The sequence below is a fragment of the Heptranchias perlo genome, chromosome 11, assembly GCF_035084215.1.
Source record: "Heptranchias perlo isolate sHepPer1 chromosome 11, sHepPer1.hap1, whole genome shotgun sequence".
Taxonomy (NCBI): Eukaryota; Metazoa; Chordata; class Chondrichthyes; order Hexanchiformes; family Hexanchidae; genus Heptranchias; species Heptranchias perlo.
Window position 1 is genome coordinate 47,995,253 of NC_090335.1, and position 21,146 is coordinate 48,016,398.

Here is a 21,146-nt window from a genome sequence, read left to right on the forward strand (position 1 = left end):
ACTGTGAAAAGCAGGAGGGTTGGGGGTGGGGGGGCATTGAAAATTGCTACCATTTCAGACCCGCCTCCAACCCGGACATTTCCGGTTTTCACTAGGGTGGGAAGAGGGGCAGGTGACCAACCTGCTCCTAGGAGGTGGGTCGGGCCTTTAAATCTTTCAAGGTGGCTTCGGGCCTACATTTTTCTGGACTTCCCGATTGCAACCCCAGGGGGGCTGGGATTCCCAGGCCTTCTGTTTCACGCCTCGTGAAAGGAGGTGAGAAGGCCCGAGACTAACAGGTAGGTGCCTAGAAAGGCACAGCTTGTGAGCCCGGAGGAGCAGCAGTGCTTCCCCCAGGCCCAACAAGCCTACCTGCACTGACCCCCTAAGGATCGCGGATCCCCAACCCCAATCCTCCCCCTCAACGATCGTGGACCCCTGCGATGACCCCTGATCCTGACAGCACCCCTCCCCCGGTGACGGACCCCCGATCCCTCCCCCCATGACTCGCGATCTCCGTGCCTCCTGTGCGCGCACGCCCCCCCCCCCTGGCATCCATACAAACAAAGACTTACCTGCAGACTTACCTGAACACATCCTCTCCCTGGCTGGTCTCCCATCCGACTGAGACCTGCCTGTCGTTCAGGCCAGTCAGTTGGACGGGAAACCGACAAAAAAAAATTGTCTACATAGCTTTAATACACATTTCCTCCCCCCTCTCCCCAACCTCATCCTTATCCTCTGGAGTTAACTAAATAGTAGCATTTTTAACATGAATTAAACTAAGATACTCCCATGGCGAACTGGTCAGAAATCCCAAAAAGCACCAGTGCTGGATAAATGTAAGTTCTTTCTTTCAATTGTAGCATCAAAATTCATCTTTATTTAAAAATAGTGACAGTTACATCATGAATGCTGCACATATACAAAGCCAAATATAATGCTCCTACCACGCCCTCAGTTGGGACTATAAGTAAATTTTTGGTGAAGTAGTTTCATTTAGAGCATTTATTTTTAGTTACCCCCTGTTTCCTCTGATACTGCGGCTCCCACTAACAGTTACTGTAATGGCTATATGTTTTCTGCACTAAGTCACTCTATTGTCTTTCTTTCCCAGTATTCCTGTGTCTCACTGCCTGGTACACGAAGACTCAATTGTAGAACTTCAGGCAATCTCTAGAAAATCAGACACCCAGTCTTATCGGTATGATTTACTATTCCTATTGTGTAAGCAACTCCACTTGATATTTCCCATAATGAGCAATGAAATCAACATGATACTGAATCCTTTTGTGTTTCTTATCCTGAGGGGCAGGAGAGTGGGAGAATGATGTCATTTTTACATTGGGATGTTAGTACTTGCGCATTTTTCTTATAGCTTTGCATCTTGAAACTTGTTCTAGTGGCTGAGACGCATTTACCTAGTAGGCCAGCATAGTTTCTTGTTCATACCAGGATTTGGATCTTTCTATCCTATGGATATGATCTCTTTTCCCAGTGGAGTGAGCTGGATGTGATGCATAGCCTTTTCTAATTTCTAAGTTTGGCCATTCAGCCAGAGGACATAATTTAAATAAACACTGTCAAGACATTCTTGTCATTGTGAATTACTCCAACAAAGCACCATAAAAATTGTTTTCTCTCTGTGGTTCCATGATAGAATCACTCTTGTGTGCATAGCACAGCAGGTAGCTCCATCACTGGAATTGGTTCTGTCTTCTTCCATACATAGAGCCTATGATATGAAAGCATATGTTCGCTAATTGGAAGGAAATTTAATAATTTCCCTCCCAGAGCAGGAATAATGAAAGTGTGATTGAGGCACAGCATTTGCAATCGATTTTGATTTGTAATGTTTGTCTTATGCTCTTCCTGTAGGTTATATTATCGCTGTGTGAAAGGGAAGGCAGATAAACTGAAATGGTGTGGAAATGTGCCCTGGCAGGTATGGATATTTGATAGAAGTTTGTACTATAGCATTTGGCAGTAGTTAAGATGTTGTAATGTTGATAACCCATTATATTAACACCAGAAACTAAAGGCATGGAGTATCATTATTTTAAGGAGTTGTGGTTCTTAATATTGCATTTTTGGACTGGTGTTAAAATAAGGTACTGGATAAAAATAGATTTAAAAACGTTACCTGCACATCAACTCTGCTGTCTGAACAGAGAGCATTTGATGCTTGCACGAGATGCAGAAATGGAAAAATGTTCCCCCAGCACTGACACTCCTCACTTTAATAAGAAAAGATACAGATATTATATTCCACATGGATTTATTCAGCTGGGTTTTCACATAAGGTGCAGCTTTTCATTTTTAATAAAAAGTAGATTCTCTCCAATATGCGTTCATTTTTTGGACATGCCCAAGAAATATTACTTGTTAATATTTCTGTTTTTCAGGAACCAAATTCAAAGCTGTCATCAACCGAAAGAAATGCCCATCATGTTGCAGGGCAGCCCCACCATCTTAAGAAGCAAGAACGAAATCCTTTCCGAGTTCCAAGTGAGAATGCGAAGCCATCAATGTGGAAAGTTGCCACTGATAGCTGTACTAGCGAAGAGACTGAGTCTGAAAGAAACAAGAAGCATAATGAGGATGTAGGCGAGACGTTGAAGTTGAATGGTTTGCCAGTAAGTGATGAGGTAGCGAAGAAGTCTCATGATGGATTCAAGATCAAGGAAAAGTTATCTGGTGAGGCTAAAAAACTTGCTGTTAAGGACTCCGAGTCCCAAAAAGAAGCAATTCATCAGCTTAAGTGTGATGCCAGAACTGAATCTAGCAGAAAGGAGAAAGGTCACAGTTTACCATGTTTAAAACCATTAGGCTCCATGACACCTGACAAAGGAAAATTATCAAAGCCATCCCAGACAAAAGAGAAGAATGAAGTGCAATTAGGATCTGAGAAAGAGCATGTTCATAAAGAATTATCTAAGCGCTCATCACACAACGGAAATGCTGCAACCATCGGCAGTGCACACTTGGAAGGGGAACAACTAAAGGACAGACAAGCATCAAGCAATAAAAATGAATGTAGTTGTGAAAATGAAAAGTCAAGTACCACTCAAAAATGCTGTATGACCAGGATACCCCGACAGACCCAACCAAAAAATACTCAGGAAAACCTCTCAGAACAGACACAAGGAGCCATAGTTGAACACAGTGCTACTGGACGCTGTTCAGTTCTTTCTACATATAGCACTGATTCAAATAGGAAAATAAATGAGGAAAGTAAATCATATGGACAAATTCAGGCTGAGGCACCTGTTAGTATTGGAGGAGAAAACAGCCATACCACATTAGAGCAAAGTATGCCCAGCAGTCAGTCAGCATCCAAGCAGACAGCAGCTACGAAGAAACCAAATATAAGTAATGGACAGAGAACAATCACAACCTTTCCTGGATTTGAGTATGCCTCAGCCCCTGTGGAAACCAAGAAAGCTGTGGCACTGCACAACCAGCTGACTGCTCAACTTAAACAGAAAAAGGTAACAGTCATGAGCAGAGGGAACATAAAGGGACAGTGATATTATGTGATTTTTATCATTCTTTGGGATGTGGGCATTGCTGGCAAGGCTAGCACTTATTGCTCATCCCTAGTTGCCCTTGAGAAGGTGGTGGTGGGCCTTTTTGAACAGTTGCACTCCATGTGGTGAAGGTACTCCCGAAATGCTGTTGGGTAGGGAATTACAGGAGTTTGAGCCAGTGACAATGAAAGAATAGCAATATAGTCCAAGTCAGGATGGTGTGTGACTTGGAGGGGATCATGGAGGCGATGGTGTTTCCATGTACCTGGCGACTTGCTGCAGCACATCCTGTAGATAGTATTTTATCAATAAATGATCTCAGGTAGGGAATTAAGTGCACAGACTATAGATATATTATGTTACTGGGAATACAATCTGAGTTTAAATTTCATCTGCAGTGTTGATGAGGTTAATGTAGGAATCCACAATTGTAGAAAGATTCTTCTCAAAAGCAAAAGGAAGGTGGCACATAAAACAGGTGATGTAAAGTTTTTAAAAATTGTATATTTTTTAAACTGATTTGTTCTGAAACCATATTTTTTCTCATACACACGGACCTATTCAAAATAGGAGCATTTCAGTATACTGCAGATAGTTTTATGAATGGATATTTTCATGTTCAACATAAATTATGTGAAAATCTTGTTATTTTGAACTGGGGGAACCTGGAGGATTCAATTTTGTATTAATACTATTCTGTGTTTATAGAATAGCTTTAATTATAGGGAAATATCAGAAATAATCCACTGAATTCTTAAATCAAGGAATATTAGAAAATGTTAATTTTTGTAATTCCTATTTCCCATCTTTCTTTGTTTATCATCTGTTGACATGACAACCATCACACATGCTTCCCCTTCAATCAGGATGGTGAAGTAACTTGGGTGTGGACATATCTCTAGCTGATTTTTAATATCACTTCTTTGTTAATCAGTATAAGTGTAGGGTTGCAAATGTACCAATGTCGACGTTAACCTGCCTTGCTTCTAACTGGGAGTCCTCCATCTAGCAGAATGGCTGAGAGTTGACTTTACCATCTGATTGAAGTCGGCACAGTCGACTTACATTAAAATCTGGTAAGCAGATCTTCTGCTTTCTGGTTTGAGAGGTAGGAATGGTGACTTTGGAACTGCAACGCCAATTGGTATGCTAACTGCTATTAATTCCAAGGTGGGTTTCAAATGGCGTGTAATTCTCTCTATACTGGTTAGTTATCAATTTGTTACATTCTGTTAAATTCGTAACATGCCTGTTTTGATAATTCAGTAACACAATTTGCTACATTCGTGATTGGCCAACCGGAAATAAATACTTCCTGTTTAAATTTAGGAAGAAAAATGATAGGAATAATAATGCTTGTCAGTATTGCCGTTTTCATGTCTAAATATTTAATTTTTCAGAATACTCTGCGAACAGTGAATGTTGCTGCCCTCCCTGATAAAGGTCAGAGGTTAATAAATCAGGTCAAAGACCTGGAGGATGCTCTCGGTGCACTGTGCTTGTCTGCTACAGATGAAAAGGAGAAAGGTACTATGTTGAGCTCGCTAAAATTAATGACTAGATTTTCTTGAATGGGTGAGCAGGACATTTTCAAAGTTACCGGAGCTTTTTTATACTGTGTTAATTTAAATCTAATCATCTTGGATGAATCATTGCTGAGCCTTCTGATTTTTAATTTTAGAATTGATTCCACCAAAAGAATAAGTTTGTTACTTCTTTTGAATTCCAAATTCTGCAGTCTACACATAATGGGCATCAGTTTATGAGTTCATCCTGCCAGCAGGGAGCTTCACCCACTTGAACATAAGAACAGGAGTAGGTCATTCAGCCCCTCGAGCATGTTCTGCCATTCAGTTAGATCATGGCTGATCTGAATCTTAACTCCATTTACCTGCCTTGGTTTCGTAACCATTGATACCCTTGCCTAACAAAAGTCTTATTAATCTCAATTTACCTCAATAGCTTTTTGGGGGAGAGAGTTCCAGATTTCCACTGCCCTTTGTGTGAAGAAGTGTTTCCTGGCAGCGCAAACTGGAAATTTGGGTGCATTCTATCCACGATTTTCCAACCAGACTGAGTTTGAGCTGGCAGCGTGGACTTGTAAATTTACCCTCAGCAAGATCCAGGAGGTTAGAGACTCCTAAGCACCAAGATGCTCTGCTGTGAAATTATATGATGTGAATTCCTACACAATTTGTACATCTAATCTCAATGAAGCCATCAAGCAAGGTACTTCGCTGAGGCCAGGTACTTCGTTAGTGGAAGCCAAGTTGGTAATCATGGGTTTACGTACAAACTGACATGTACTGCCAGTGAAGCTATAAGGATAATTGAACTCAAATTCTAACACTGTCTACTCTCTAGGAGAGGAAGCAACAAACAGCCAGACCAATCCCTTCGATAAAAGTGGCACCATCTTATTAAATAAACCTATACCCGATCAGGGTCCCAGATCTGATGCAACAACTTCACGTTTCAATGATGCTTCTTCGCTGGGGTCAAGTCACTTTTATAACCAGGTGTACAGAGGTAAAATATCACAAGAAAGCATTCTTTTAAGAACAATTAGAATCACAGAATGTTACAGCACAAAAACAGGCCATTCGGCCCATCAAGTCAGTGCTGATGTTTTTTTCCTCTGGGCCATCTTGCCTATTCCCGCTGCTGCTGGTTTCCCATGCCTTTTAATATTCCTCTTTTTCGTGCAACTGTCTAATTCTCTTTTAAAAGCATTTAAGGACCATTCAACATCAGTTTGTGCCAGAGTATGATACCTTCTGTTCTTCAACTTGCCCTGGACAAGTTGTTCTTTTTGGCAATCAACTGCTGGTTTCTTCTTTTTGTCCCCATTAAACTCCTAGTAATTATGTCTCAAATCAGCTCATAGCTTTCTTTGGATATTAGACCAGACAACATTTTGATGCTCCTTTATCTCTCAGGCTCAGATATGACTAAACCCCTCAACTGGATTTTGGTCATGTAAACCACCCCACAGCAAACATTATATAGAGAAACAACTTAATGTAAACTTTAATTGTGGATTGAAAACTCTTATTGCTCAGTTGAATCCAAATAAGAACATAATGGATTTTAGCAATGCTTCAGCTTCTTCACAATTATAAATAAGGTGCAATTGTGCTTTAGTTTTAAAAAAAAAATTACACCACTATTTACCTTGGAGGAATGTTGCTAGGAATATTATATTTCACCTTATCAACTGCTGTCCTGAAAAATAAATATTATAGTCTGTTTTTTAAATGTCAGAATCTTCCTTCTGAGCTGTAAGATTCTAAGAATCCTTCTGTGCTGCATTGCAAGACGGTTTGAAATCCTGCTACTAAATTGTAATTACTGTCAGGTGGCTAATACCGTTAATACTTCAGATCAATACCCCTGCAGGCAATGGTAATGGGAATTCAATTTAGCAGTTCCAAACCATACAGCCACACAGTTATTCCTGCCAGAAAACCAGTATTGGTATTGAACAATGTTACCTTTTTATCTTTATCTTCTCTTTGCTTTTTTAATTCTTCAGTTAGAACAGTGTTGTCCAATAGAAATCGCTGACTAGCCACCTGCGTGACTACGGCAACACCATTTTAGCCACATGCACTAATTGTAGTGGAAAATGCCTTGCACACAATGCAGGTAAATTTACTTTAGGTGTATATTATCTACCATCATTGTGTGAAACTGTGCAGTCTTTCTCATTCATCATAGTTCGGAATTCTGGCATGAATTTATTAGACACACAACATCTTTGTGCAGCTTCTAGATTTTTGTCCAGCAGTTGTGAGCAGTACTTTGACTTCCTCCGCCTGATCGCTTCAAATGTTGACTTACACAACAGGATGTGTCAGTCCCACCCCTGCTCTCGATTCGTAACTCAGTTGGAGCTGCTCGTAATTGGTTGGGCTTGTTTTTCCTGCTGACCTGGAGCAGATATTCCAAGTGGTCAAGTTGCACACCATTTTAGCAGATAGCCAATAAGTAATAACCAAGGAAGTAAAGCACATACAACGATCAAAAAAGGCTAAAGTACTCATGCATACGATATACGAATATAAGTGTTGAGATCACAAGCCCAACAACGGTCTATTACTCTTTTTTTTAATTTACTAATCTCCTTCGTAACAAGTGGCTAGTGGCGAATGTATTGGACAACACTGAGTTAGAATGCCACAGACTGAAAACATCTTGACTGCTACTGATGCCATTTTGCACTTTTCACAAAGTGAATATATTTGAAACAAAATCCATTTGGTGATGGCTGCTGGAAATTAAAAATTGCCGCTGGGTGCTTGGAATTCCTGAAGAATTGTGCTAGTGACCTAGCAAGTTTTATCAGCTCTCTGTGCAGATGTAGAATTGTAAATAATGTACTTGCAAAGGTAGGCTCTTTATAAATTGGTCTGTCTCGCAGAGTAGTGGGTCTCAAAATTAAGGCTGTGGACCCTGTAGGCAGCAGTACCGTTCTATCACAAAATCCACCATTAGAGGCTGTGTAGCTGTTCACATTTCCTTTTCCACGTTTGATAGCACCTCTATTATCCAGACTCCAGTTATCTGCTTTTCCAATTACTTGTAAGAATTATTGCAAAATACTGCCTTGTGAGCGGCATCAGTTCACTGCTCAGCTTTTATATATATTTCATCTCCTTGTCTCTGTTGAATAAAGCCATATAATTTCTTTTGTTATTTGTAGTGTAGCAGTCGTACCATACTCTGGAATTATCTACCAATTTCTATTGTCCACAGGGGGCTCCTCCACTATGGCAGATAATAAAGGTTCCGCTATAGATGCATATCTGAGGCTGATAGGAAAAATTCTATACAAGGAACTAGAAACATAGAAAATAGGAGCAAGAGTAGGCCATTCGGCCCTTCGGGCCTGCTCCGCCATTCAAAATGATCATGGCTGATCGTCTCACTCAGTGCCCTGTTCCCGCTTTTTCCCCATATCCCTTGATCCCTTTAGCATTAAGAAACATATCTATCTCCTTCTTGAATACATCTAATGATTTGGCCTCCACTGCCTTCTGTGGTAGAGAATTCCACAGGTTCACCACCCTCTGAGTGAAGAAATTTCTCCTCATCTCGGTTCTAAATGGCATACCCCGTATCCTGAGACTGTGACCCCTGGTTCTGGACTCCCCAGCCTTCGGGAACATCCTCCCAGCAACTAATCTGTCTAGTCCTGTTAGAATTTTATATGTTTCGATGAGATCAGTGTTTTATATGTTTTGATAGGTGTCAGAATGTGGTCCTTACTTTCAAGTAACTCCTTGGCTTCACACACTCTACTTTTATGCTCCTCTTGCCTTACATCCCCATGTGCATTCTCTACTCTCTAACACCAGGATTCTCTTCGTCACCCACTCCTGTCCTTTGGAACCTCTTGCCCAGTTCCTTCTGCCTTGCCAGCCCCTTCCTTGCTTTCATACACCTCCTCAAAACTTCTCCTTAGCCATGCCTTTGTTCCCCCAACCCTAATCCTCTCCATTTTTGCCCCCAGCCGCTCGACATTCTCTGTTTAGTGCTCCTTAAAGTAAAGTGCTTTGAGACATGAGTTCTTTAGAAATGCAAGGTGTCGTAAAAGTCTGGTCTTGCTCTAATGGATCTCTTGTTTATTTCAAGATCTGTGGTAGAATCTGAACTTCCTAGCAAATTTAAACTTGAGCTTGGTATTGAACTTGTGTTGTGTGGAGAGTGTTCTGATATTTAAATTTACTATTGTGTTTCTTCCTTTCCCCTCCCCCACACTTTTGTCATTTGAGGTTCCCACTCTATAACACTTTTTTGATATTATGTGTAAAGAGTTGAGTATTCGATGCAACTAATTTATGTTGATGTTATTCTTTGATTGAACCACACACTGTGTCTCCACCCACACCCCCCCCCTCCCATTCCTCGCTCAACATTCAAATACAACTTCAATTATTTAAAAATATTTTAAACAAAAAATTCTTTATGGTATAATCACAAGTCAGGAGAAGTTTTCTTTTCATTTTTCCTCAATATGCCGCAGGGCAGATAAACTTTCTTTTGTTCTGCCTGGTATAGTTGGGATAAGTTTGAACAATTTGTCGCATGGACCCATCTTGCCCTCTACAAGTGTTGTCTTTGAGTGGAATGATGGTCAGCCGTTTCCCAGGGAGGTTATGCTAGAACTGTATAAAACATTGGTTAGGCCAAAACTTGAGTACTGCGTACAGTTCTGGTCACCACATTACAGGAAAGATGTGATTATACTAGAGAGGGTACAGAGGAGATTTACAAGGATGTTGCCAGGGCTGGAGAATTTTAGCCACGAGAACAGATTGGATAGGCTGGGATTGTTTTCTTTGGAACAAAGGAGGCTGAGGGGAGATTTAATTGAGGTATATAAAATTATGACGGGACTAGATAGAGTGGATAGGGAGGACCTGTTTCCCTTAGCAGAGGGGCCAGTGACCAGGGGGCATAGATTTAAAGTAATTGGTCGAAGGATTAGAGGGGAGCTGAGGAGAAATCTTTTCAGCCAGAGGGCGGTGGGGGTCTGGAACTCACTGCCTGAAAGGGTGGTAGAGGCAGAAACCTTCAACTCATTTAAAAAGTACTTGGATGAGCATTTGAAGTGCTGTAACCTACAGGGCTACGAACCAAGTGCTGGAAAGTGGGATTAAGCTGGATGGCTCCTTTTCGGCTGACATAGGTACGATGGGCCGAAAGGCCTCCTTCTGTGCCGTAACTGTCCATGTTTCTATTTTGCTGCCACAGTTTAAAACAAGGTTAGATGAAATTGAGATAAAATGGCTCATTTTATTAGAAATGTGAAAGAAGCAAATTATGTGGGGAAGACAGAGGAATTTGACTGTCCTATATGCAAACAATGGGGATTTCAAGTCCAAATTTTGTTTTTAAGTACAGATTGTAAAGTGTTTTAAAGTTGCCCATTCTTGATTCCTCTAATCCCACAAGGAATGGAAATCGCTTTGAGAATTGTGAATTATTTATTTCTCTTAATTTCAGCAAATTCTCAGCAGCAAAACCTATACGGAGGACGAATGACAGAGGATCGACTCCGCACCGTCAAGAACATGACCAGTGAGGCCATTGACCAACTCCACAAATCATTGGAGTCTTGCCCAGATACATCTGATGAGGCTGAAGATCCACCATATCTCAAGGTAATTGTAAATTAGATTATATTGTTCTGTTTAAATTTGCAGCTTGGTGTACTTTTTCCATTTGGAATTGATTTTGGTGATGCCCTGATATTCTCAGCCATGTGGTTCAGTCCTTTAAAGCTGCTTGGCAGGGATGGGATGGGTTTGATCAGTTCTCAGTCAGGGATCCATCTACCTCTTTTGCATGTACGCCTTGTGAGTAGATATTATGGGGCCATTGATAATAGTTATAGAGTTGTCTGGATAGGCCCACTTTGCAGCTAAAGAGGATTGTGTGATAGTGAGAGAAAATGTTTTGTCCTTCTAGAAATAGCCTAAATGAACCTGAAACGGTAACTGTTTCTTTCTCCACAGATGCTGCATGACCTGCTGAGTATTTCCAGCATTTTCTGTTTTTATTTCAGATTTCCAGCATCCACAGTATTTTGCTTTTGGTTAAATGAAGTGTTTGTTGTTTCCCACACCTGCTGCAGTTACGCATAACAAAGCCTTGTTTCCAAAATGTATGTTTGTTGATATCAGTATAAGTAAATGGAGTGCTGAATTCCTTGCTGCTTTCAGAATATGTAGGGTATGTAATTTCTGAAACTTCTGCAGAATTCTTTTATAGGCTTTCAAACTTTAAATGTCATAAATTAGAGTTGTAAAATATTTCCACGTAATTTTTGAAATTACTTATTTGATAAGGGTCTTCAAAAGATGGAAAGTAAAAAAATATATATATCTTTTCAGTTATCTCCTATCAATAATGTTAGCCAACACCAGTTTTGCAATCATGTAAAATGACAGGATTATACTGAAAAATTACATTTCTTCCTGTCAGCCAATACTATTATAAACCTCAACCTGTGTCACACACCAGGAAGGAGATTTTCTCCCTCAAAAGTTATGATACCCAGCACAAGTCAGCAGCCATGGTGGTCATCGTAGGCAGTAATGGAAGATTTATGTGCCAATGAGGGGGTAAACACAACAACTTAAAAGCTGAAGTGACTGTAAATCTGTGTATATTATTAAAGTTCATGGATGTTAACAAGCAATAGGCTTGTGGGGTATGGATGGTAGTTATAAACTTTCCATACATGTCATTATCAGAAGCTCAATTATGTGGTAGTTTTGTAAGCGGGTTGGCAACTTTTCTATATTTAATACAGAGACTTCCAAAGTTTTCAGTAAATTCCATCTGCCCAAATTTGAAATTTAGGACAAACGGGAAAATCTGGACAGCTGGATTTTACAAAAAAAGTCAGTGTAGGCAGTAATGGAACTTTGTAAATGGGCTCTGTACTAAATATGGTAAATTGGCATCGCTGTTGTATTGCATTGCCAACTTTCTGTAGAATGAGCTTTACTAAAGACATTGTAACTGTTTCATTTCAAGATTCTATTTTGAGAATACAGTAGAATTCTTTTTTTCATGACACCTCCCCACCCCCACCCCCATCTATGACATACACTCCCTTTATTCAAGAATTTCAATTAATCAGTACATAAAGAGGATAATTTTTGTGGTAGCTATACAAGAGCTGTAGTAAATCCGCCTTAAGTTTGTTTGAGTAATGACAGTACAATACTGACTCGATTGACCGCCTTCAAAAAGCATCACTTGTGGACTGACATTAGGAGGCTATACAAAGTTTGCTCAGACCATGATGCTATCAGTCCTCATCACATTCAAATGGAATTAGAATTCTATCCATTGCTTTTGTTTAAACTATAAATCCAATAAAAGACTTTGAAGTACGAGTTATAAAATAGGCCTATAAAGTGGTAAAGTCAGTGTTACAAATTCATAGGTCTATAGTAGATTTTCTTCTGGTCTTAAGTCATGTCCGTAAGCAGACCTCGCGTCTTCTATGATATGGAGAACATCTTTACTATCCAATATCTAGTTAAACTATAGCGTGATCCAGGGATCATAACAATAAGCCCTTGTTGCCTGTGCTACATACGGTGATCTTTCATACGCTGCTGCATGTCGTCCTCTCTTAGAAGACGGGCTGAAAAGCAGTCTAGTGAGATGGGGCCGGTTGTAAACCAGCAAACTAGTTTATTTTTCGTAGAATATATGAATGAACATAATACAGTTTTGTAGTGAGATACATTTATTTACTTTCACTCCTCATACCATAAAAAAAACAAATGCGCAACTTGCCTCTAGTGTAGGCATATGTCACTGTTGTGAACTCTGATTCAGTGGTGTTAGAAGCAGACAAATAGTAGCCCACTACAGTGAGCCCTTAACGTAAAAACACAAACTCTCCTGACCAGGATAGAGGTCATCCTTTTGCATCCTGCAGCTGCCTGAATAACCTTCTGGTATCTATGTCCTGATTTTTTTTTTAAAAGCCTCTCACCCCGACTCAGAGATCAAAAGAATTTGTTAACACCAAGATGCTAGATGTTTTCCTGATTGGCCAGACATTGCTAACAAATTCATAATTGTTTGGAGTCTGTACAAAAAAAAACTACCAATGGACAGCCCACTATTGGGTTTGCTGGGGAAACTACTTCTTTCAGGCAAGCTTCTGCCCAAAATACAAGTTGTTTATCTCCAAGTGATTTTCATGGAAAAGTGGCCAAAAAATTCCAAGCCATGACACATAGCAATCTCTGATGTAACTGGCACTAACCTTTTTCTTGCAGGCTGTACGTGTTCATACTTCAGCCTGGAACCTTTTAGCCTCCTTGACTGCCTAGAGGGCCAGATCTGTGTCTCTGACCGCCCTAGACTGTTTCTTCCAGAAAACGTTAGAAACAAAGGTGACCTCTGCCCCCTCCCTCAACTCTGGCAGCACTGTGGACCAATACTTGTTGCAAAATTTAAGTTACCACCTTAAATGACACCCAATCCCCCCATGGTGTGAAACCTGGAACCTGCATTGTCTGCCCTGCTAAGCCCCCCTGCAGTTCTAACCCTAGGGTGTGGACTGCTATGGGATGTGCTAAACGACTTCCCTTTGTTTCAAAGCTGGCACAATTTGTGAAAGTGCACAATTTGATGTATAGTTTTATCTAGTTACAATGATGTGAGCTTATTCTGTTTCATTCTATATTATAGACAAAGCTGAAAAAGATACTTGATGCATAAAATGTTGAAAACATTTTTTTGAATCTGTCCTTTACAGGTCCCATTGCTAATTCATCAGAAACAAGCATTGGCGTGGTTACAGTGGCGGGAGAAGCAAAAACCATCGGGTGGAATACTGGGTAAGAGACCTCTTTTTTTAGGAGGCTTGTAAAAGCTGACCTGATCATGGAAAAATATGTACTTTGCATAAAGGGTGGTAGAAGGCAAACAATAAGAATCTTAATTCAAAATAGTGGTTCTCCCTCGTCTTTGCTTATGGCAACTCAAATGATATGCTGTATAAAATGACAGGAGCATTCTACCACATAATACACAAAATATTTTTACTGCTAAGTAAATGGCCCATTATTCATACATACCCTGGGAGGAGGGGGTGATACCCAGAATGTTTATAACAATTGTCCCTTGTGCTAAATGAAAGTTGACTGGATTCTGGATTGGGATCAGATGTCTGTCCATATTTAGTAATAAGCTAATTAGGAACAAAAGGGAAGAGTATAAATGTAAAATATTTACACTATTTACCTTTTTTAGCGGATGACATGGGTTTGGGGAAAACTCTAACAATGATTGCACTCATCTTAGCACAACGGTGCAAGGGGAAGAAAGAAAAAGAGAAAAAGCTAGAGGAGTGGATCTCAAAAACCGGTAAGAAGTGGAGATAATTGCAATGATTTAAATAACAGGAAAAAAAACATGCACTGTGGATTACCATGGGTCTGTCAACCCCGAGAGCAGAAGCCATGACTTTTTTTGCTGACTCTAGTCCTGGGGTGGGGCTTCTGACTGAGGTGGGAGTGCTACTGACTGAAACAAGATGATACTTGGCTCGATGATAGCACCTTCGTCTTTGAGTCAGGAGATTGTGGGTTCAAGCTGCACTTCAGAATTTGAGTACTTTGAGGCTTACACATCGATGCATTACTGATGGAGTGTTGCACTATTGGAGGTGCTGTCCTTCTGATGAAAAGTTAAACTGGCAACCTGTATGCCTGTTCAGGTGGAAGTAAAAGACCCCACTGCACTATTCGAAGAAAAGCAGGAGAGTTCTTCTGGTGTCCTGACCAATATACTTGCTGTAGCAGGATCTTGCTGTATGTATAACAAAAGACTGTACTTCAAAAGTCATTTATTGAATGTGAAGTGCTTTCGGATATCCTGAGGTCTTGATTAAGGTGATATGTGAATGCAAATTTTTTATGCTTACCATGTAGTCCAGCAGGGTGTACATTATGTGCACATATTTGGGTTGTTTAATTTTACCATCCTGTGCATTGTACAGATCATTAAGTGATCACAGTCACCAGTGAGAACAAAAACAATCTATGAATCCAAACACTAATTTGTCATTAAAATTAAATTTTTATAACAGAGAAAAAAAGTGGTTCTGTAACTTAAAAATGCAAAATTATTGTTCACCTTATAAGTTAGCATCTGTTTATATAGATCAAATCTAAGAGTGAAACTTTTTCATAAACTTGAAACTGCAGTACTGTACATCTTCCAGGGAGACTGGTGGTTGTAGTTTTTTTTAAACTGTGAATAATTATGTTCAGTGAAATGAGTTGATCCTCTATTATATTCTGTATGCAGGCAGTTTTAAAAAAAAAAGCTATACACTTTTTAATTACACTAATTAGAACAAGATTTTTATTTAGGAAATTACGTAAAACAACTTTCTGATGTTAGATTTTGGAGGTATTTTTAGTTAACACATTAATTAGGGGTTAAACTGGTCTGTTTAAACTATCCCATTGCTTTAGCTGCATCTTTTTTTAAAAAAAGTTACCTTTTGCAACCACATTTCTTTCCTCAACACTTGCTTTTGCTCAAGGACGGAAAAATATGACCATTATGGTCGGTTAACACCACTGACCATACATGTTGGCGTTATTGAAGAGCTTTAGCTGTATAATGTGTTTGTTAGAATTGCTTGCAAAGCTGGTGATGTAGGAGAGTAATGTAGTTTAAGAAACAATAAATCTTTCCTGCATTTGCAATTTAGAAATAAAAGCCTTTTTTAAAGGGTATACCTTGTAGCTTACATGCAAGTTTTCTGTAAAACTTTGGATTAGATAAAGTACCACAAAATAATTTGTGATGCATTGCATTCTATGTTGGGATTTGATTAAACCACAATGGTTAAACAATTTTCTAACCACCTTTTACAGAAATGCTACTTTAGGGACAACATTTGTTTTGCTGGTGTATAGATTGTCCAAAAAGATTCTATAATGAGTAATAGTAGAAATGCAGAGTGAAGTTTTGCCCATATCAGCATGGTGTTGGCATGATATCCAGCAAAACCAAGATTGATTCTGTCACCGCTGTCTGGTCATAACCTAATATTACATTCTAACGCCCTTTTCGCAACAGATAGCACGTTTGTGAACTCCTGTGGGACACTCATCATTTGTCCAGCATCTCTAATCCACCATTGGAAGAAGGAAATCGAGCGGCACGTCTGTGGAAGGAAACTAAGTATATACATGTACCATGGGCCAAAGAGAGAGAAATCAGCAAAGGCGTGAGTACCTGGAGCACTGTAGTATCCCTACTGTGAAAGTACAATACCATTTACAGCTCTGAATATAAAATACTATATTCAGCATTGTATATGCAATATGGTATGCAACTCAGTATTTAATGCAATATACGGAAGACATTTCTATAATATAAAGTTTGTTCACCTATTTTATTAGAGTTGCGATAAATATAGTTGCTGATCGATCTTTCCAGATTGATATGCTAATTTAACCACCTAATGGATCACTAAATTTTTAGCATGGTTTTATTAATATTAGCACAGGATTAGATTTGTAAACTTGGGGCTGACCAGACCGCTTAGGCCTCACATACAGGTTCCCTGATATCATGTCATATCATGAAATAGTATAATGTAGGTTATTCCTGACATGGGTGAGTTTTTGTTCTTGGATGCTATTTGAGGAAGGCATTAAGCAAAAGCAAGGCACCCCCACCACCACCCCCCCCCCCCCCACCCTCCACTCCCTCCCTTAGAGCCACGGAACATTAGTAGGCAAGTCAATCTGTGGTCACCAGAAACCAGGTTAGTACCAGAATTGGAAGAGGACTGGCACCAGGACACTTGTTTGCCTTATCAGTCAGAGAACAGAGCATAGCAGGGGGACCTAATGAATGGGAAGAAATGTCTCGCATAGCTGGAGAAGTTGATGTTGATGAGCAGCTGTGCCCAGGAAGAGAAATTTAACCTTAAACTAAAAATACCATAAGTGGCATTTCTATTAACCGTAATCTAAGGTATCACAACATTTTCTTATAGCCTTTCAGAATTTGATGTTGTTGTGACAACATATAGCCTTGTTGCAAAGGAGATCCCAGTGAAGAAGGAAAGTGGGCAGTGTGCAGCCAAAGATGAGGAGGCGAATGTAAGTTAAGAATTTTGCGCAGTGATGTGGTTAGTGATCCCACTTGTAGATTTGAGTAGTATGTAATGCCTTGCCATCTTCTCGGGTACGCTGCTGCTTTTATGAGTACCCTGCAATTACTGCTTGCTGGAATGATCACCCAACCAACAAATACCAGATCATAATTTCAGAATAATTCTGAGCACCTGTGGTATTTTGACAGTGGGATAGCTCACTTGAAATATTTTTTGGAATAAGTGGGTCAGGCAGATTATCAGTGTGCTTTCTAATGGGGTAGTTGCAATTTCTATGCTATCAAAAGAGACCATGAAATGATGTTCGTTGTTTCCATAACAGAAAATCTGTTGATCCGGTTAAGGCGAGAGTAAGCAGTGGTGTACTCCATCTCTTCAATCCAACCATGTTCCATTGAAAACCACACACATACCTTTTGTTCTTATGCTGATTTCAGGCGTTGGCTGAGATAAAGTCTTCACATTCTCCTCTGCTGAAGTTAGTATGGACTCGGATCATCCTGGATGAAGCTCACAGCATTAAAAACCCCCAAGTACAGACAGCAATGGCTGTGTGTAAAATCCAGGCTAGAGCACGCTGGGCAGTCACAGGAACGCCCATTCAGAACAACCTTCTGGATATGTACTCCTTGCTCAAGTAAGAAGACAGACCAGAGCATCCTGGCGTTAAACTTTATTATTAAATTGTGTTCTTTGGACACTTCTATATTTTTGCTAGTATTATGCCCATTAATGACGAGAGCATTTAAAAATTTATCATAACATTGTTTCCATTTCTTGAGCTTGTTCCCCTCTTTTTTTACATCTTCAAAATTGTTTTAGATATTGCTCCCAAGTTATGTAGTTGAGACTAGTTATAGTTAATTGTGGAGCTTGGGATGATTCTAAATTCTCATAGCTCTGCTTTCTAACCTTTCCCTATTTGTTCAGGTTCCTTCACTGTTCCCCATTTGATGAGTTCAAGCTCTGGAAGAATCAAGTGGACAATGGTACGAAGAGGGGTGGTGAACGTCTTAATATTATCACCAGAAGCCTTCTGTTGAGGAGAATGAAGGACCAGCTTGACACAAGTGGCAAACCTCTGGTATATCAGTCTCTCTTTCAATTTTGACAAAAAAGTCACTATTTATACTGCAAGTTTAGCATTGATCGAAAGTGATTTTGGCTTTGCGCCAATGCTAAACTGCAGTGTAAAGCTGGCTTTGGGGCCCAGCCTGACTCCATGAAGTGGGTTCTGTGTCAAACCTGTTTACATAGTTCTCACGGGGATCTATTTGCACTTTGTAAACACTTCTAATCTCAATTTAAATATTTAGATGGATGTATGGATTCTCCCCCTCTGCTTTCTAGACATTTAAGTTTTTAACTGCTTGAAGAGGGCTCTGTCTCTACCTGTATCCAGATATGCATACAATTCTCTCCTGAGAAGGTAAATGAGAGCCAGCGAATGTAAACAAACTTTTGCCTGGCTGGAACCTAAACTGCTGCAACTAGTCTCAGATAGTAGCTGCTGTGTAACTGCCTTTTAAAGATCTTATTTATTACAAATATATGATGTTTATTTTGGAGGAAACACCCAATTGTTTCACCAAAACTTAGTTTCTTTTGAAACCTAATCAGACTGTGACGCTGGGAATGAATATTTATGAAAATATAGTATTATTGTAAACTTCAGGATGTACATGGACTTCTTCTGTAACAAAATTGTTCATGCATGTGTTTTGTTTTTCCAGGTTGCCCTGCCTCAACGATTTAACCACTCTCATCGACTAAAATTGTCAGAGGACGAGGAAGCTGTTTACAATGTCTTGTTTGCTCGTTCCAGGTATGTTTGAGGAATTGTGTGCTCTGATATGCAAGGTGCTATCACTGCTTCCAACTATTTTGATAATCCTGTCCATTACCAGTACAGATTTGGTGCATCTCTCCTATTAAAAAGATGATCGTGTCCAATTTTTTTTGTGGTTTGGGGGGGAGGATCGACAAAAGGACAAGTGTCATCTTTGTCAGAATGAAATTAAGCACAAGTGACCCAATATATTTCAACACAATTGTATTGTTCAATTGTGTATTTGCAAGCCAAAGTAAAAAGGTTTGTCAAATATTTTTTCATGAAGATGGTGAACCCCCTAAATAAGGATTAGATGGCTCAAGTGATTGAGCTATTCACTTGTGACAAGAGGTTAGTGAGCTTCAGTCACTGGTTCATAGTTGCCACAAAGATGCTATAAGCCAGGACTGCAAAGCCTTGATCACAGAGAGCCGCCTTGTCACTTTTCTTTGTGGGCCAAAGAGGTCGCCTAATGTGGAAATCTGCCAATTGCATTAATAGTTTTGTTTACATCTTTCCTATGCCCTCTGCTAATATACTTTCACCTATAGTTCCTGTACTGTGCCACTCAACTGCCAAAGCTCCCATTCATGGCAGCTGCTGAAACATGATGCTAAACCTTAAGAAGATCACTCTCTGCACGCTGTACAACTTCAGTGCAAACAACCTTTTAATAATTCTACATCGGTGTAAGCACCTATAGTTTGTTTCTCCACTGCTTCCCCAAAGCGACAGTGTGTGACATATATCATCTTACACCTTATTCTCGCAGCAGGAGTACATGATGTATCTGGCTGCTCCATAAGAGCTTCTTGGAAATGAGGTGACTCAAATCTCCGGCAGGTGAGATCTAAGTACTACTGCAAACTCCACCACATCTTCACCTGTGGGACGGCTTGGCTCTGCGCACTTTCTAGCATATGTGCAGGCACCAGAGTGGAAGAGTCAGTATATGCAGCCATTCTGAGAAGCAGTACCGTGGTTTATGCCTATTTAAGTTATCCCTCTGCTGCTGGGAACTGCTTCACTGTGGCACTGATTGTTGTGACAGCAGACATAATGGCACCAAAACGATCAGTATACCTGCCTCATGGTTCGTTCTAGTTGAACCCCCAGAGGTGGTCTGTTCCAACCTGGAACCCAGGTCTCTATGGTGTGAACCATAAACAAAAGATGGTTGATTATTCCCCTTTTTTAGGTATTGAAATATTCTTTAAATAAAAGTTATATTCCAAATAACAAACTACTGCTAGGCTGCCCTTTGGACAAACCTGTGCATATTACAAAATTTGTTATTTTTTTAATGGTACAATGCTGTTAATTATTTACATTCTTTAAATAATTTCATACAAAAAATGTGATTGTTCTCATTTTTTAAAACTTAGTGGGGTTAGTTGTGATACATTTTGAACTGTCATGTTTTATTAATCCCCATGCTGTAAATTTCATTGCAGTGTAGCAAGATTTTCCTTTTAGCCTCTATTAGCCTCATCATTGAACATTCCACCAAGGTGCCTATTCTGCTGCACTGAACTAGAACCAATTGATGAAATATTTTGTAGGACCCAGCAAAAGATAACATCGTTCTCCACTGACAGTCTCTTAAAGACACGCAGCCCTCTGATTTTTCCTAGTTGCAGTTTGTTCATTTATCCATTGTATACGGAACTATTTTATTACCTTTTCCCTCTATAGATCAACCTTGCAGTCATATCTGAAGAGACATGAGGGCAAGGATTACAAAGCTGATTCATCACTGGGTGCTGATAATCCCTTCAACAGAGGTAAAAAAGCAAATTAAGTATTACCCTTTCGCTACAGATTTTAAAAAACTGCATATGCAATTAATTTGAAGTAAAGATAGAAAATGCTAGAAATACACAGCAGATAGGTCAGAGTCTGACTAAGGATCTGTACCTGAAAATCAGCTTAACTTTTCCCTTTGCAGACACCGGAGCTGTTGTATATTTCTAGCACTTTCTGTTTTTATTTCATCTTTTCATTAGATTGTGTTGATGGAAAATGCCTTTATGACTAGTAACATTTTGTTTCTGTAGAACTGTGTCTAAGTTTAGCTGTTGATGCGTTTTAGATGGGTGAGAAATTACAGAAACCTATTTAG

The 21,146-nt window shown here is 39.7% G+C and overlaps 1 protein-coding gene across 3 annotated transcripts in view; it reads left to right on the plus strand.

The window, feature by feature from the left end:
- ttf2 (transcription termination factor, RNA polymerase II) overlaps nt 1–21,146 on the plus strand; it is a 51,262-nt gene that overhangs the window by 13,279 nt on the left and 16,837 nt on the right. For all 3 annotated transcript variants that reach the window (XR_010964416.1, XM_067992945.1, XM_067992946.1), the window contains exons 3-16: nt 1,097–1,183; nt 1,858–1,924; nt 2,385–3,470; nt 4,910–5,036; nt 5,874–6,038; nt 10,521–10,678; nt 13,807–13,888; nt 14,304–14,417; nt 16,146–16,296; nt 17,074–17,179; nt 17,631–17,830; nt 18,124–18,277; nt 18,927–19,018; nt 20,720–20,808. Coding sequence is in view for 2 of the 3 variants with exons in the window: in XM_067992945.1 (XP_067849046.1) it covers nt 1,097–1,183; nt 1,858–1,924; nt 2,385–3,470; nt 4,910–5,036; nt 5,874–6,038; nt 10,521–10,678; nt 13,807–13,888; nt 14,304–14,417; nt 16,146–16,296; nt 17,074–17,179; nt 17,631–17,830; nt 18,124–18,277; nt 18,927–19,018; nt 20,720–20,808 (2,678 nt within the window). In the remaining variant the exon portion in view is untranslated. The remainder of the gene's footprint in view (nt 1–1,096; nt 1,184–1,857; nt 1,925–2,384; nt 3,471–4,909; nt 5,037–5,873; nt 6,039–10,520; nt 10,679–13,806; nt 13,889–14,303; nt 14,418–16,145; nt 16,297–17,073; nt 17,180–17,630; nt 17,831–18,123; nt 18,278–18,926; nt 19,019–20,719; nt 20,809–21,146) is intronic.